This window comes from Podarcis gaigeae (assembly GCF_964106915.1).
Source record: "Podarcis gaigeae genome assembly, chromosome: 3".
NCBI lineage: Eukaryota > Metazoa > Chordata > Lepidosauria > Squamata > Lacertidae > Podarcis > Podarcis gaigeae.
Genome location: NC_139680.1, coordinates 5,549,422 through 5,563,699, shown reverse-complemented (window position 1 = coordinate 5,563,699; position 14,278 = coordinate 5,549,422). Strand labels below are relative to the sequence as shown.

The 14,278-nt window shown below is 43.8% G+C and overlaps 1 protein-coding gene and 1 long non-coding RNA gene across 3 annotated transcripts; both read left to right on the top strand.

Moving 5' to 3' along the window:
* Positions 1-68: 68 nt before the first annotated feature.
* CENPQ (centromere protein Q) lies at positions 69-12,377 on the top strand. 2 transcript variants are annotated; one of them, XM_083730816.1, is made up of 8 exons: positions 69-201; positions 3,658-3,715; positions 5,486-5,606; positions 8,030-8,098; positions 9,564-9,693; positions 10,428-10,547; positions 11,235-11,312; positions 11,774-12,377. In XM_083730816.1, the coding sequence occupies exons 1-8, from the start codon at positions 79-81 to the stop codon at positions 11,897-11,899; spliced, it is 825 nt and encodes a 274-aa protein (XP_083586942.1). In that variant the 5' UTR covers positions 69-78; the 3' UTR covers positions 11,900-12,377. The 2 variants fall into 2 exon arrangements, with proteins under 2 accessions (XP_083586942.1, XP_083586943.1); XM_083730817.1 differs by lacking the exon at positions 69-201 and adding an exon at positions 1,138-1,179.
* On the top strand, positions 1,188-2,235 carry LOC310840773. Its single transcript, XR_014562117.1, has 2 exons — positions 1,188-1,559; positions 1,939-2,235. It is a non-coding gene; the product is annotated as an uncharacterized lncRNA (long non-coding RNA).
* Positions 12,378-14,278: the final 1,901 nt, after the last annotated feature.

The window sequence follows — 14,278 nt, the reverse complement described above, 5'->3', positions numbered from 1 at the left end:
GAGAGTGGGCGGGGCGAGTGAAACCGCCTAACGGTCTTGAGCGGGAGCGGCCGACAGTTTCCCTCAGGTTCAGGAGCGATGAAACGCCGCCCGGGGAAGGGAGCGGCGAGGGCAGCGCCGGGGACCAGCGGCCGGCCAGGACCCTCCGGCGCGAGAGGGGGAGCTGGCGGGAGGCGGCCGAAGAGGACGCCTGAGGGGAAAGTAAGCGGGCAGTGCGGTGCAGTGGTGGGGGCGTCAGCCCTCTTGCTATTTGAGGTCCCCTCTCCGTGGATAAAGCCGCGGTGTTCACCTCTCCATTGATGAGGAGAAGATTGTCATCTCTTTCATGGCAAACCACGACCGATAAAGAGGATTTCATGCTTGACAGAAATGCTGTTCAGCGTTGAAGCTCCGGATAGAGTGCTGTTTAAGCCAATGCCACCGCTTGGGAGGCGGGGTGCTCGCATCACCACCCCCTTTCAGCCCTTGCCGCCGTGTTCACCCGGATAGATCAGGCGCAGGTAACCAGGTGCAGAATGGTTTCTGCGCAGGTAACTCACGTGAAGGCTGCTTTCCCATGCCATCGCAGCCTTGCACGGATTGGGCTGGGTGGGTTGGAAATGAATGGAAAGCGGAGGGAACCCACTGTTCCCCGCTCCCCTTTTATTTATTCCCACATGCGCACACCTGTGCACCTGGTGGGTTTTCCTCTGGCGGCATCCTAGTGCCTCCCCACACATAGCTGTCAACCTTTCCCTTTTTTTTAATAAATTCTATTTATTAAGCTTTTGCAAAATACATTAAACAGAAGAAAAAACAACAACACACACTTTAAAAAACAAAGACAAAATAAGAAGGAAAAAAGAGAGATTCAGCGAAAGAAAAAAGGAAAAGAGACTAAAAAAACAAAAAGACAAAATCAGATCACCACGTTTCGCCATACAACAAACAAATTTGCAAACACTTGACCTCCATCCAACTCGGTTTAGGTTAAGTAATCTTATAATCTTTCTGCAGTTGTATTATACTAACTCTATACATCACAGGTTTTAAATTCCGTCCACTGTGACTTTAATAATTCCCAAATTAACTTCAAAGCCTTTCCCTTTTTTAAAGGGAAATTCCCTTATTCCGAATAGGATTCCTCGCAAGAAAAGGGAAAAGTTGACAGCTATGTCCCCACAACCTTCCCAGCGCCTGGTGAGCAGCCTTCTCCACCTTGCAGAAGAGGGAGTTGCAGGAGTTACTGGCTTTACATGATATCATGTTTACGTGTGGACCTCTGGAACCAAACCCTTGTGTAAGATGTGTGTTATGTGTTTGTTTCTTGGGTGTGTGTGTGTGTGTGTGTGTAGTATTGCATTCTTAGTATCCTGAAGCTGCATAACAAGCTGTGAATGTATTGCTGTACCTCTGCCATAAACTCAAGAACTCAAGCCTTAACCCCCTCCCACTCATCTGCAGTACAACTGACTTGCCTTAGAAGGTGATTGTAGGGGCTGTGATAATGTCATGTATGCAATGTGCTTTGTACATTCTAAATAGCTGTAAGAGTTCTTCTAAGTAGTATCATCATAAAGGTAAAGGTAAAGGTACCCCTGCCCGTACGGGCCAGTCTTGACAGACTCTGGGGTTGTGCGCCCATCTCACTTAAGAGGCCAGGGGCCAGCGCTGTCCGGAGACACTTCCGGGTCACGTGGCCAGCGTGACATCGCTGCTCTGGCGAGCCAGAGCCGCACACGGAAACGCCGTTTACCTTCCCGCCGGTAAGCGGTCCCTATTTATCTACTTGCACCCGGAGGTGCTTTCGAACTGCTAGGTTGGCAGGCGCTGGGACCGAGCAGCGGGAGCGCACCCCGCCGCAGGGATTCGAACCGCCGACCTTTCGATCGGCAAGTCCTAGGCGCTGAGGCTTTAACCCACAGCGCCACCTGCGTCCCCAGTATCATCATAGGAAAGCCCAAATTACAGTGATGTTAGACACAACTGGCCACTAGATGGTGGAGTTGTTCCAGAGATGTGCAACTGGGCAAGCCGTACAGCTGTTAAATAAAGCACCAGAAGTATGCAGCAGTACATAAATGTTTGTGGGGAGGATCGCTTCAGTCATTCAGCAAAAGTTGGATGGTTACTCATAAGTTGCACTGTATTTTCTGACGCACAGATGTTAAGATCTTTAGCCTAGACTTAGTTTGAGGCTGGAACTATGGAGAAGGAGGTTCTGCTTTCTGCTGCACAGAACCCCCCCCCCCCCCCGCTATTCACCCTTCATAAATGCAAACAAGCCCCATTGCAGCCAACCACACCTTGGGCCCCCTTAATCCCTCTCACTACCAAGGAAATTGTAACAAGTAAATAGAAAAAGAACCTATCCAGGCAGTGTTAGAAACTGAGATATGAGCAATAGGCGCTAAATGGCACCTTAAACCTAGGTTATGGACACAACAGCGGAATGTCTAGGGACACATTTTTATAACAAGAATACAAAGCTGAAAATGAATGAACTGCAGCTAAAATATTATGTTCATTTTTCACATGGTCTAGTCTTTCCCCTGCCTACCACCCATATATTATTAAGAGGGTCTCTTCTCCAGTCTTCAGAGAGTAGCTGTAAGTGGGGAGGCAGAAAAAGGTCCTCCTTTCCTTCCTTCTACTCTGCAGTTTTAATCTGAAATCTTAGGTGCAGTACTGCGCCCAGAGCTCAGAAACTGCTTGCGCTATTGATATTCCCTGTTGCAAAATGTACCTATAACAATGGGAGTTTCAAACACCGTATCCAGTTGATGCTGACACAAAACCCCACACGTACTCTATAAAAAAGAAAGTAAGTTTCACCCCCTCCTCTCCCCCCTTTTTTCTTTTTCTTCCTCGACCTTCTACTGTACTCAACACTGATGTCTCACAACAAACATAACTTCTGTAGAAAAGACCTTATAACCTGAAAAAAGAGGCAATGCATTTTCTTTTGTAAATCGAGAAAATCTTTAATAAAAAATATTTATTTTTAAAAAGCGAAGGGACCGACTGGAAGAACAGAGAGAAAGCAATGTATAGTGCAGATTCTGTGCCTGCATACTCAGAAGGAAGTACCACTGCATTTGATGGGGCTTACTGTCAGATAGGGACGCAGGTGGCGCTGTGGGTTAAAGCGCCTAGGGCTTGCCGATCGAAAGGTCGGCGGTTCGAGTCCCTGCGGCGGGGTGCGCTCCCGCTGCTCGGTCCCAGCGCCTGCCAACCTAGCAGTTCGAAAGCACCTCCGGGTGCAAGTAGATAAATAGGGACCGCTTACCAGCGGGAAGGTAAACGGCGTTTCCGTGTGCAGCTCTGGCTCGCCAGAGCAGCGATGTCACGCTGGCCACGTGACACGGAAGTGTCTCCGGACAGCGCTGGCCCCCGGCCTCTTGAGTGAGATGGGCGCACAACCCCAGAGTCTGGCAAGACTGGCCCGTACGGGCAGGGGTACCTTTACCTTTACCTTTACTGTCAGATAAGTGGTCATGGGAGTTCACTGAAGAATCTTGGTCATTACATATATGTTTAAACTTGATATGGTGCTCATAAAGAAGCCAGTGTGGGCTTCAGTGGGTTGTGAATCAGGCATTTGTATACTACATTTGTAAAAACACATGGCAATTCAAGCATTTAATTGACTCTGTTTTCCTGTATGTTTCCCTATAGCAAGGTGTGCAAGCAGTCCAGAAGAAACAAAGGCAGCAGAAAGCACAGTCTTCTGAAGGTATTAGTATTGGTATTAGTAATAATCTTATTATTAGCACAGAGATAGATCTCAAAGCTCTGTAGCAATTGTGAATTTGTAGGCAGGGTAAGCCGTAGCCCATAAAGTGTAGGGATTTACTATATGAAAAGTGTATGAAAAATTAAGCCACTGTCACAATGTGTCCACACTCTGTTGGTGTTTAGTGTGGATGCATTGTGGGTAATTAAAATTGCTGACACTTCTAAGAGGCTGCTGCCTGTTTGATCCATGGGGAGGAATCCCAGCATTCCACTGACCTCTTCCTCCCTGCCCTAACCTGGCCCAGATTATTCTCCTTTTTACTGTCTGGATATTTCCCCCACGTCTTCCCTTCTGCCTATTCAGACCCCTTCTAAAAAGGGGCAGTGTTCTGTGTTTGGATCCTGTCTCTCTGCAGGCTCCATTCTGCTCTCCTTCCTTCTTCCTTTATGTCAGAATGTAACAACCCCTTTTCTCTTCCCAACTTCAGTAGGATACTTCCCCTTTTTCTTTCAAATCTAAACTTCCCCCACCCCATCCTTTTTTATGGTGGTGGCCTATTTCATTCTCTCTCTCTTGGACTTTTTTGCACACTAAACCTGACCAGCTTTGTGGGTCAAAACTCAAACGGCCTTTCCGACTTGTGCGAGCTGGTGGGGTCTCCTTCTGCATTGAGTGGCGTGTGGCTGCCGGCCCCTCAGCAAAGAAGTGCCAGGCGGGAGGAGCAAGCTGCTTTGTGTTCTACAAGGAGGCATTTAAAAAGAACCCAGAAAGTAGGGTGTGTCCTCTCCTACTCCCAGCATCCCTTTCCCCCTCTTCATCTTTACCTCTCATCCTAGGCAACCCCCCCCCCTTAACAGTCACCCAGCTTTATAGGGACAGGGATAGTCAGGAAAAGACCATCCTGTGCCGGGTGTTTCTTGCTTTCCTTCCCCGTAATAACAAAGTACAGTGGTACCTCGGATTACAGACGCTTCAGGTAACAGATGCTTCAGGTTTCAGACTCTGCTAACCCAGAAATAGTGCCTCAGGTTAAGAACTTTGCTTCAGGATGAGAACAGAAATTGCGCGACGGCGGCAGCGGAGGCCCCATTAGCTGAAGTGGTACCTCAGGTTAAGAACAGTTTCATGTTAAGAACGGACCTCCAGAACGAATTAAGTTCTTAACCTGAGGTACCACTGTATTTCGGTTTGTGATCTTGTTTTGTTCTCTCCACCCCTATACTGCACACTAATTTCAGGAAAGGCAGGCTGGGACTGCCATGTGGAGTGTGTTAGCTCAGCCCTGCAGAGCAGTGACATTGCTTGGATTCCCCTTGGCACATGTGCTCCTACTTAAAGACGCACCAAAGACGGGCCAGTGAAAGGGCGGGGCAGAATGGGGAAATATTCATTTACACATGTACTGTAACAGAATCATAGCGAAGGTGGCTCCCACAAGGGAGCTGCAGAATGAATGCGGTTGGTTAAAGGAGGCATGCACTCAGAAAGGTTGAAAACCACTGCTCTAGCACAACCAGGCCAGAGTTGGTAGGTATGGAGGAATCTTGAAAGGATCCCCATTGCTTAGGAAGCACTGGGCCGTTCCTGGTTCCTTATTTACTATGCAAAGGGGAGGGTGGGACACATAGGCAGTATTAATTGTGGGTGATTTGCAAAGGCAGTGACTCTGTTGCCCTGCAAGTTGGTTAAGAAGTTGTTGGCACAGCATTCTAGGCACATCTAGTAATCACAGTGGTGATATTGACAAACCTGCTTGTTCTTTGCCAGCCGAAACAACTTCTCTGTCTTCAAAAGTAGTGAAGGTGACTGCAGGCCAAAGAGCAAAATGGCAGCCACTTCCAAAGAATACAAGAGAGCAGTTGGACTCCATAATGCATTGGTTAATAACGTAAGTATGAAAGACCTTTCCATCAGTACTATATTAACTTCCTTTGAGAGGCTTCAACTATGCTGATACATTTAGTTATAGTTCTTAGACTAATAGAATTGTAGAGGCGGAAGGGACCCGAGGGCCATCTAAGTCCAACTCCCTGCAATGTGGGGATCTCAACTAACATCCCATTATATTCAATTAGCCTTCTTCCACTCTTGTTAGCAGACCTTATATCTTGAGTGAATTAAATTGGAAGAATCACTTACAGTTTCTGGACTTAAAATGCGAAATTAATCCCTTCCATGAGGCTCTTCGTATAGCGTTTTTTTCGTCTTGCGAAGCAAGCCCATTGACAGCGGATTAGCACTATTAGCGGTTTAGCGGATCAGCTGATAAACGGCTTATCAGCGGATCAGCTGATCAGCTGATTAGCGGCTTAGGAAAAGGGGGGAGGGGAAAAACCCCGCGGGAACTCGCAAGACATTTTCGTCTTGCGAAGCAAGCCCATAGGGAAATTCGTTTTGCGAAGCGCCTCCAAAACGGAAAACCCTTTCGTCTAGCGGGTTTTCCGTCTTGCGAGGCGTTCGTCTTGCGGGGCACCACTGTATTTACAGTGTGCGTGGAGATGAGAGACATAAAACAGGAAACAAAATGGTTCAGCTTTTAGCAGTGGAGTTAAATTAGAGAGCTACACATGGTGGCTGGATTATTATATAAGCAGTGCTCCTTTGTGGTTTAAAGGAACACATGACTTAACTATGAACTCAAGAGAAGGAAATTTATTTGGTTTTCTCCAAGAGAACTTGCCTTCCTGCCAGCAAAAGGAAATGGCTTTTAATAAGTGGCATTGAAGCAATTAACATTTGCTGGCAGCAAATCTGTATAGTGTATGTATGAATAATGGTATGAGTGAACATCTCAACTGCTGTGCATACAGGCACACAGTCTGTACCCTTGTTTAACGATCATAGAATTGTAGAGATGGAAGCAGTTCTGAGTGTTGTCTTGTCCAAGCCCTTGTAATACATGAATCTTAACTAAAGCATCCATGACCGATGGCCATCCAACCTCTGCTTAAAATCCTTCAAGGAAAGAGAGTCCAGCACCTTCCAAGGGTGTCAGTTGAACAGGTCTTACAGTCAGAAAGTTCTTCCTGATGTTTAGTTGGAATCTCCCTTACTGTTATTGGTGTGGATCCTGGATTCTGTCGTAGGGGAAAACAAGCTTACTCCATCTTCCATGTGATAGCCCTTTGGTTGTTTGAAGATGGTTATCATATCTCCTTCCAGTCTCCTCTTTTCTAGCCTAAAAATCCCCAGCTCCCTAAACTGTTCCTCACAAGACTTGGTTTACAGAACCTTGATCATCTTGGTCACCCTCCTCTGCACACATTCCAGCTTGTCAACATCCTTCTTAAATTGTGCCTAGGACTGGCCACAATACTCTGACAAAGGTCTGACAAAGGCAGAATAGAACAGTACTACAGTGGTGCCTCGCAAGACGAAATTAATCCATTCCGCGAGTCTCTTCGTCTAGCGGTTTTTTCGTCTTGCGAAGCACGTCTATTAGCGGCTTAGCGGCTATTAATGGCTTAGCAGCGCTTAGCGGCTTTAAGAAAAAGGAAAAAAACTTGCAAGAACTCGCAAGGCGTTTTGTCTTGCGAAGCAAGCCCATAGGGAAATTCGTCTTGCGGAATGACTCAAAAGGCGGAAAACTCTTTCGTCTAGCAAGTTTTTCGTCTTGCAAGACATTCGTCTTGCGGGGCACCACTGTATAACTTCCCTTGATCAGAACACTATACTTCTGTTGATGCAGCCTAGAATAGCATTCACTTTCTTTTGCTTCTGCATCATGCTATTGACTCTGTAAAGCTTGTCTATTAAGACCTCTAGATCCTTTTCACAAGTACTGCTGGCAAGTCATGGCTCTTATAATTGCGCACCTGGTTCTTCCGGCCTAAATGTAGAACGTGATATTTTTCGCTATTGAAATTCATTCTGTTGGTTTGGGCCCAGTTCTCCAATCTATTAAGGTCATCTTGAATCCCGATCCTGTCCCCTGCAGTGTTAGCTACCCCTCCCAGTTTGGTGTCATCTGCAAACTGGATGCTTATCCTCTCAATTCCTTCATCAAAGTCATTTATAAGATCTTGAATAATGACGGTCCCAGAAGAGAACAGTGCTGGACCCACCTGTTCCTTTTTTCTTTTTCTTTTCTTTATAAATTTTTAATAAACCTTTTTCTTAATTCAATAAGATAAAAGAAACTAAGAAAGAAAGGAAATGTAGAGTCCTCTCTGAAAGGTAGCTCTTAACCCTTATCATAGCTATCAGGAAACAAAACAAATCAACCTAGTTCATATCTGAGAGCAGCAGCAAATTCAGCAAACATTTTTCCACAAGGAAGAAATATCAATATGTTATTCTCTTTCCTGCCAGATCTCTTCAGTATGAAACTACACAGAATAACAATGAAACTGAAAAGCACTTAAATTGCCTCAGGAAAAGGTAAGGAATATACCATAGCAAGTGAGGGAAAGGACTGCAGGTGTTTTTGCAACATGACACTGAGCATGTTTACATACATAAATGCTATTCAGTTACTTTTAATCCCTGGTATACATCCATTAATCTTTAGGGCTTCAGCCTTAAAGGTATAAGAGCAGGTATAATGTGGCTAGAGTGTTGGACTAACACCTGGGAGACCAGGGTTCTAATCCCCGCTCAGCCATGAAGTTCTCTGGGTGACCTTGGGCTAGTTACTGTCTCTTAGCCTAACCTACCTGAAAGGGTTGTTAGGATAAAATGGGGAGAGGGAGAACCATGTATGCCACTTTGAGCACCTCCAAGGAACAGTGAGTTTTAAACACTATACAATAAAATATCCAATGCAGGGATGTGCCAGATCCAGATGTGTCCAGGCCCCCCTCCCCATGGGCGATTTTGACAGGTGGGGGTGCCATGGATTTGTCAATCATCGGATCTTATATGACATCAGGTGATTGGGTACAGCTGCAAAGGAAGAATGAGGATCACATTCCAGTACTCTATTCTTCCTTTGCAGCAGCTGCATCTTGAACTTTGCTGTAACTGATGTCATACATGATGTCAGGCTTGGGAAAGGTGGACATGGTTGGCCAAAAATAGGTTGATGGGGCAACCTCTGAGACCTTGCAGGCCTAGTCGTGCACATGAGCCGGAGGTTCCCCACACTTTCCTAATGCTAGGATGTCTCAGTTGGTGTCCCAGTGGATTAGGTCCCACATTATATTGCTTTACTTCTCCCCTTGGAAGCCTATTAAAGTGGTACCTCGGGTTAAGTACTTAGTTCGTTCCGGAGGTCCATACTTAACCTGAAACTGTTCTTAACCCAAAGCACCACTTTAGCTAATGGGGCCTCCTGCTGCTGCTGCGCCGCCGCTGCACAATTTCTGTTCTTATCCTGAAGCAAAGTTCTTAAACCAAGGTAACATTTCTGGGTTAGCAGAGTCTGTAACTTGAAGCGTATGTAACCTGAAGCGTATGTAACCCGAGGTACCACTGTATACCTCTATCAAAGGAGCTGGTGAAATAGACATAGTTTCACTCATAATAAAATACGTTTTGTGAGAGTGAAACTTAATGTTAAACCTTTCCCTGAGATAATTATGCTCCAGTGTTCCTTAATTTTGAAAGCCTGGTGCCAGATTGCTTATGAGGGGGGTCAGTCTATGTGATAAAATACATTTAGACCTTTTAGCCTGTTGTTTGGAGAATAAAGTGAAAACAGAAGTTAGCTGTATGGGTTGACCATTTGGATTATATTGAACATTCTCTTCTCCCTCAGTCCAAAGCAAAAAATATTTCTGTGCTGTTCAGTACTTCAAGTAAGCAAGGCTTGTGAGAACTCTAGTAATACAGTAATATAGTATTGCCCTTTCCATAACTATAAATATTACACAAGGTGTGAATCTTGTTTATCGTTTTGCTCAAGGCTTGTCAAACATTTTGAGACCCTAAAGGTTCCCGTGGAGAAGGTGAGCAGCCTGAAGAACGTGCATAAGATGCTAGCAGAGGAAAAGGAAAAGAGTGTTTCTCTTGAAGAGGGTTTGGCAAAACTGCAGGTGAGGAAGGAAGAGAGGGTACATCTTGGGGATTTACATGGCATATCATCTGAGCACACAACAAAGGACTAATCCGTTCTGTGAATTAAGAAGATTATGAGCTTTAGGTGATTTGAAACCTGAAAGCTTCCTCACTGTAGTGCTTCAGTTGGTATTCATAAAGGTTTTGTGTTATTATTGCAAGATATTTCAAATTATTTCACCCCTTCATACCGTAATGCTATACTTCTGCACCCCTCTCTGAGGGGAAATGTAAAGCTTTTTGGTACAGATGGAGCTATTGTATTTTCCAAAATCTTTATGCCTAGACCATCTTTATTGGTTACCATACAAAATCTGCTTCATGCTGCCAGTTTTTATGGCATTCTTCAAAGTAAGAGAGGTGGAAATTGGTGTAACAGACTCTTTTAAATGTCATAACAACCATGGCACCACAAATTATTTATAAGAGTTAATATTTGTGAATCATAAAATTAACCCTTGCTTCCCAGGTTACATATTATAAACCATTATGTATTATCAGACAAGTGTTTCTTCTATTCAAGTAGAAAAGAGATCTTTTGCAATCTATTCTGTAGAATGAATCATGAAAGATGGCGAATACTTGAGCTGCTTCAGCCTCATAACCGATATGTAGCAGTGGGAGCTAATCTAATCCTGGCAGAATGTTTGCTACACAGATGGTTCCTTGCTTTAAATATATTTCTTAAGTTTTATTTTCCTTTTAAATGCAGGAAGAAATAAACAAAGTTTCGTCAACAGCAGAGCTCCATGAAGGAAATATTCAACATCTCCAGAACAAAATACACAAATTAAAATGTCAGCTGGCTACAGAGAAAGCAACAGCAAATGAGGTATCTCTGAGATGGGGATGGAATTTTGAGTCTGGGCACAATGAACTGGGCTTGTCTCAATGGAGTGTGTCTCTGGGGATGAAGTCAAACCGCTGTGTTCGCAGCACCGAAGTTACCTCTCCGGGGCACAAGCCTGGGCAGTGTGTGTGCAGGTCCTGGGCTGTCCTGACGACAAGACCTGCCTCTCTGATGTGGTCCAAACGAAAGCAGAGCAATATGTTTGGCGCCAGCTTGGCTGCAGGAGTTGCCAGAAGTTGCCAACTGTCTTAGGTCCGGATTTGTGTAGGGTTTACCCATTCTTTCCCAAAGGTATTATGCAAGGCAGTGGAGGTTTAGAATCAGAGTTGTCCTTCTAGATGAACTACTCCCCAGATTGACGAGCCTCATCTGCCCAGACTCTTGAGTCCATGGAAGAATGAATTCAGAATTGCTGAAGGCGTATCGTTGACATAGCAGTTTGAAAAGGAGGTATAGCTAAATATATTGGAATATAGCAGTATATAAGTATATTATAAATAACATATTAGATATGATTTAGTACAAGTACACAGGGGAGGAATGAGGTAGATGTTTGATATATGCATGCATGCATGCCGTTCCTCTCAAAGGAGCCCAGGGCAGCAAAAGATGAAACATTTTTTTTAAAATCCAATACAGATGCAGATATTTCCTCTCTTCCCTCTCTAGTTAATCCAGACAAATGGCAGTGATGATCTTGGTCTTCCTGATGTTGCACAGTGCCGACTCACAGCACCCATTCTTCAGGTGAGTGGCGGGAGGGCTGTTTCAGAAGGCTCCCGAGAGTGAAGAGGAAGTTGCTCTTAAAAATCACTTCTTGCAAAAGTATCTTTTCTATTTTGTTCCAGAACCAGCACCTTTCTTCTTGTTCACACAGTGATTAAATGGTATTTCCTAAACCCAGCCTTCCTCAGTCTGGTGCCCTCTAGATGATGATGGACAGCTGCCACCAATCCTTGCCGGTATGGCAAGCAGTCAGCGGTGTGGGAGCTGTAATCCAGCAACATTAGAAAAGTTCCAGGGTGGAGAAGGCTGCCCAGAAACCATTCTTTCTTGTGTATTAAGGCTTGCTGCTCCTTAATTTTGTCTGCCCTCTTTGCATCCTAGAGCTATCTGAAGCTTTGCTGGAAATTGCACTGATTTCCTACCTGAAAATCCTTTGTTTTCCTCATACCATCTTAAACTTTCTCCCTTTTCACATTCTGTAGGATGAGCTTCTGAAGGTCAGGAACCAAGAAGGTCTTCTTAATGACATAAACACCATACAAGAATCAGAAGAAATGAAGACACTGTTTGCTTTCCTAGAACAGGCATATGACTATGTGGATGTCTGAAGAAAGTCAGTTGAAGGACATTACGTGTTGAAGAACAATGATTAGTCCTATTTCTTGGTGCTATTATCTTCCATGAACATTTTGTTCTCAAAACATGATGGTTATGATGGTACTCTGTCTTCAGGAAAGTGATGGATTGTTACAATCTGCATTGTGTTTTGTGCAGACTTTTAAAACAAATTAATTGAGATATCTTAAAGTTAACCACCCTATCTGACAATATGTATATATCTTTGTAGCTTATTTGCCTGTATCATGAGAAATTTCCCTTTTATTGCAGTAATCCTGATAAATGAGTGCAATATTCTACAGTTCTAGTGATACAAAGAACTTGAGAGACTGGCTTCACACAAAAGAGCTCTATGAGACTTTTGCTTTTATAAATTTCTATTTATTTTTCCAGATAATGAAATAAAAAACTTAAATATGTATTGTATTGATTGCTGGGTTTAATATGAATAAAGTAGCATCTGCCTCACTTTTGTGACATGCTGCAGACACATATTTTTGTGTAACCATGTGTAGCCATCCTTGCTACAAATAGGGTTGGTTTTGGCTACTCAAGTCAGATGATGTGGTGCTGCAGGTAAAACCAGTCAGCAGTTTGGTTTACTAATCTCATCAACAAGCTGATTTAAGTGTGAACAAGTTAGCCTTAGTCGTTTATGGCTCTTTCAAATCATCCAGGTGCAGCCCAGGCTGGGGGAGCAGCAGTTCCAAAAGATTAATTGCAAGAGGGGATGATCTTAAGCATGCCATGCTGGACATTTTAACCCGTTAGTAGTAGTAGTAGTAGTAGTAGTAGTAGTAATAATAATAATAATAATAATAATAATAATAATAATAATAATATGTTGTTTATATGCCACCCATCTGACTGGGTTACACCAACAAATTAAAACACAATACTTTATTTAAGGGGTCTCAGTGCCCCAACCCAACCCACAGACACTTCCTTTTCCATCAACCAACATTAAGGGGTAGGGCCTATTGAGGGGGGGGGGGGGCTTTGCTGATGGGATGAGCCAACCTAGCCCCTCCTTCCTATGTGTGCTACATTCAGAAGCTGAGAAGCTTGCAGTAAGTATCCTGGAGATTGAACTTGGCTCTCATCATCCCAAGTCATTGCCATACAGTGCTACCTCGGGTTAAGTACTTAATTCGTTCCAAAGGTCCGTTCTTAACCTGAAACTGCTCTTAACCTGAAGACCACTTTAGCTAATGGGGCTTCCTGCTGCTGCCGCTGCGCTGCCGCTGCACAATTTCTGTTCTCATCCTGAAGCAAAGTTCTTAACCCGAGGTACTATTTCTGGATTAGTGGAGTCTGTAACCTGAAGCGTCTGTAACCCGAGGTACCACTGTATTCCGTTGATTCTAAGCAGAAGGAGCAGCTGCCAAGTGCCTCTTCTTTTGAAGTAAGCATGCAGAAGAAGGGTGGATAAGCAAATTTGACCTTTCCAATCTAGCAGAGCAACTCCCTGCTTAGCTCCCCAATGTAATTTGTCAGGGTTTTATTCAGTGCCTCCTGCCTCAGTGCCCTAGAAATCTACTGAGTTTCTCATGAAAATCGTAAGGTACAATAATAGGTTTTCATTCATATCAAATGGGAAGGGTTGTGAATGATTTAGGCTTTTATCAGCATTTTAAAAGTGGAAAATAAAGTCTTGCAATCTAACAAAATATAATTTTACTTACTTGCAGTTGCCTCTTCAAGTTAAATTGGATCTCATGGATATTGAAACTAATGCCAAAAAGGGAGAGAAAACTGAAATTAAAGGATTACATTTTATTTTCAAAGCAGGGTTTGGTTCTTTACTTTCAATAAGGAAAATCACACCTGGCATTTCTTAGGTTTAGGAACCACAAGATTACGGTGTAGCTCTCCTTTCTTATAGTTCTGTTTTCTTAGGTTTAATTGTCGAGTGCCATTCAGTTTTGGAAAACAAGCAAAACAGGTATATCACATCTCTGGCTTGCATATTTGTCTCTGCATCTTCTGAAATAAGCCTGAATAAAAGAAACAACTTTCCGCTACACCCACAAAGATGTTCTAGAACACTGTACAGCCAAGAGAACTGTCGAATAAGTTTGTTTACATGCTACTGATCTCGGTTTTGTTTAATGACAAACGTGCTCTAGCCTGTGGTCCACAGGGAACTAAAAGTGCATGTATGGTTGCCAAGGATGAGACTTCAGCACCTAGGGTATATGGAAGACAGATTTTAGCTAGAAGTTAAAATTGCTTTGTTTCAAAAGAAGTATTCATATTTATATAAGTTTTTAGCGGGTTGTAAATTAGATATGTTTCCCACACCTAATATTTAATCAGCTTATCTGTGCAATAAAGATCTATGGTAAAGACTGAGATACTGAGGTAAA

What these genes read in the sequence shown, in the direction of transcription:
- CENPQ (XM_083730816.1), top strand. Translation starts at nt 79, where the DNA reads ATGAAACGCCGCCCGGGGAAGGGAGCGGCGAGGGCAGCGCCGGGGACC. An exon ending in AGGGTTTGGCAAAACTGCAG is followed by an intron (nt 9,694 to 10,427) that starts GTGAGGAAGGAA and finishes TTTTAAATGCAG; the next exon opens with GAAGAAATAAACAAAGTTTC. An exon ending in AGAAAGCAACAGCAAATGAG is followed by an intron (nt 10,548 to 11,234) that starts GTATCTCTGAGA and finishes TTCCCTCTCTAG; the next exon opens with TTAATCCAGACAAATGGCAG.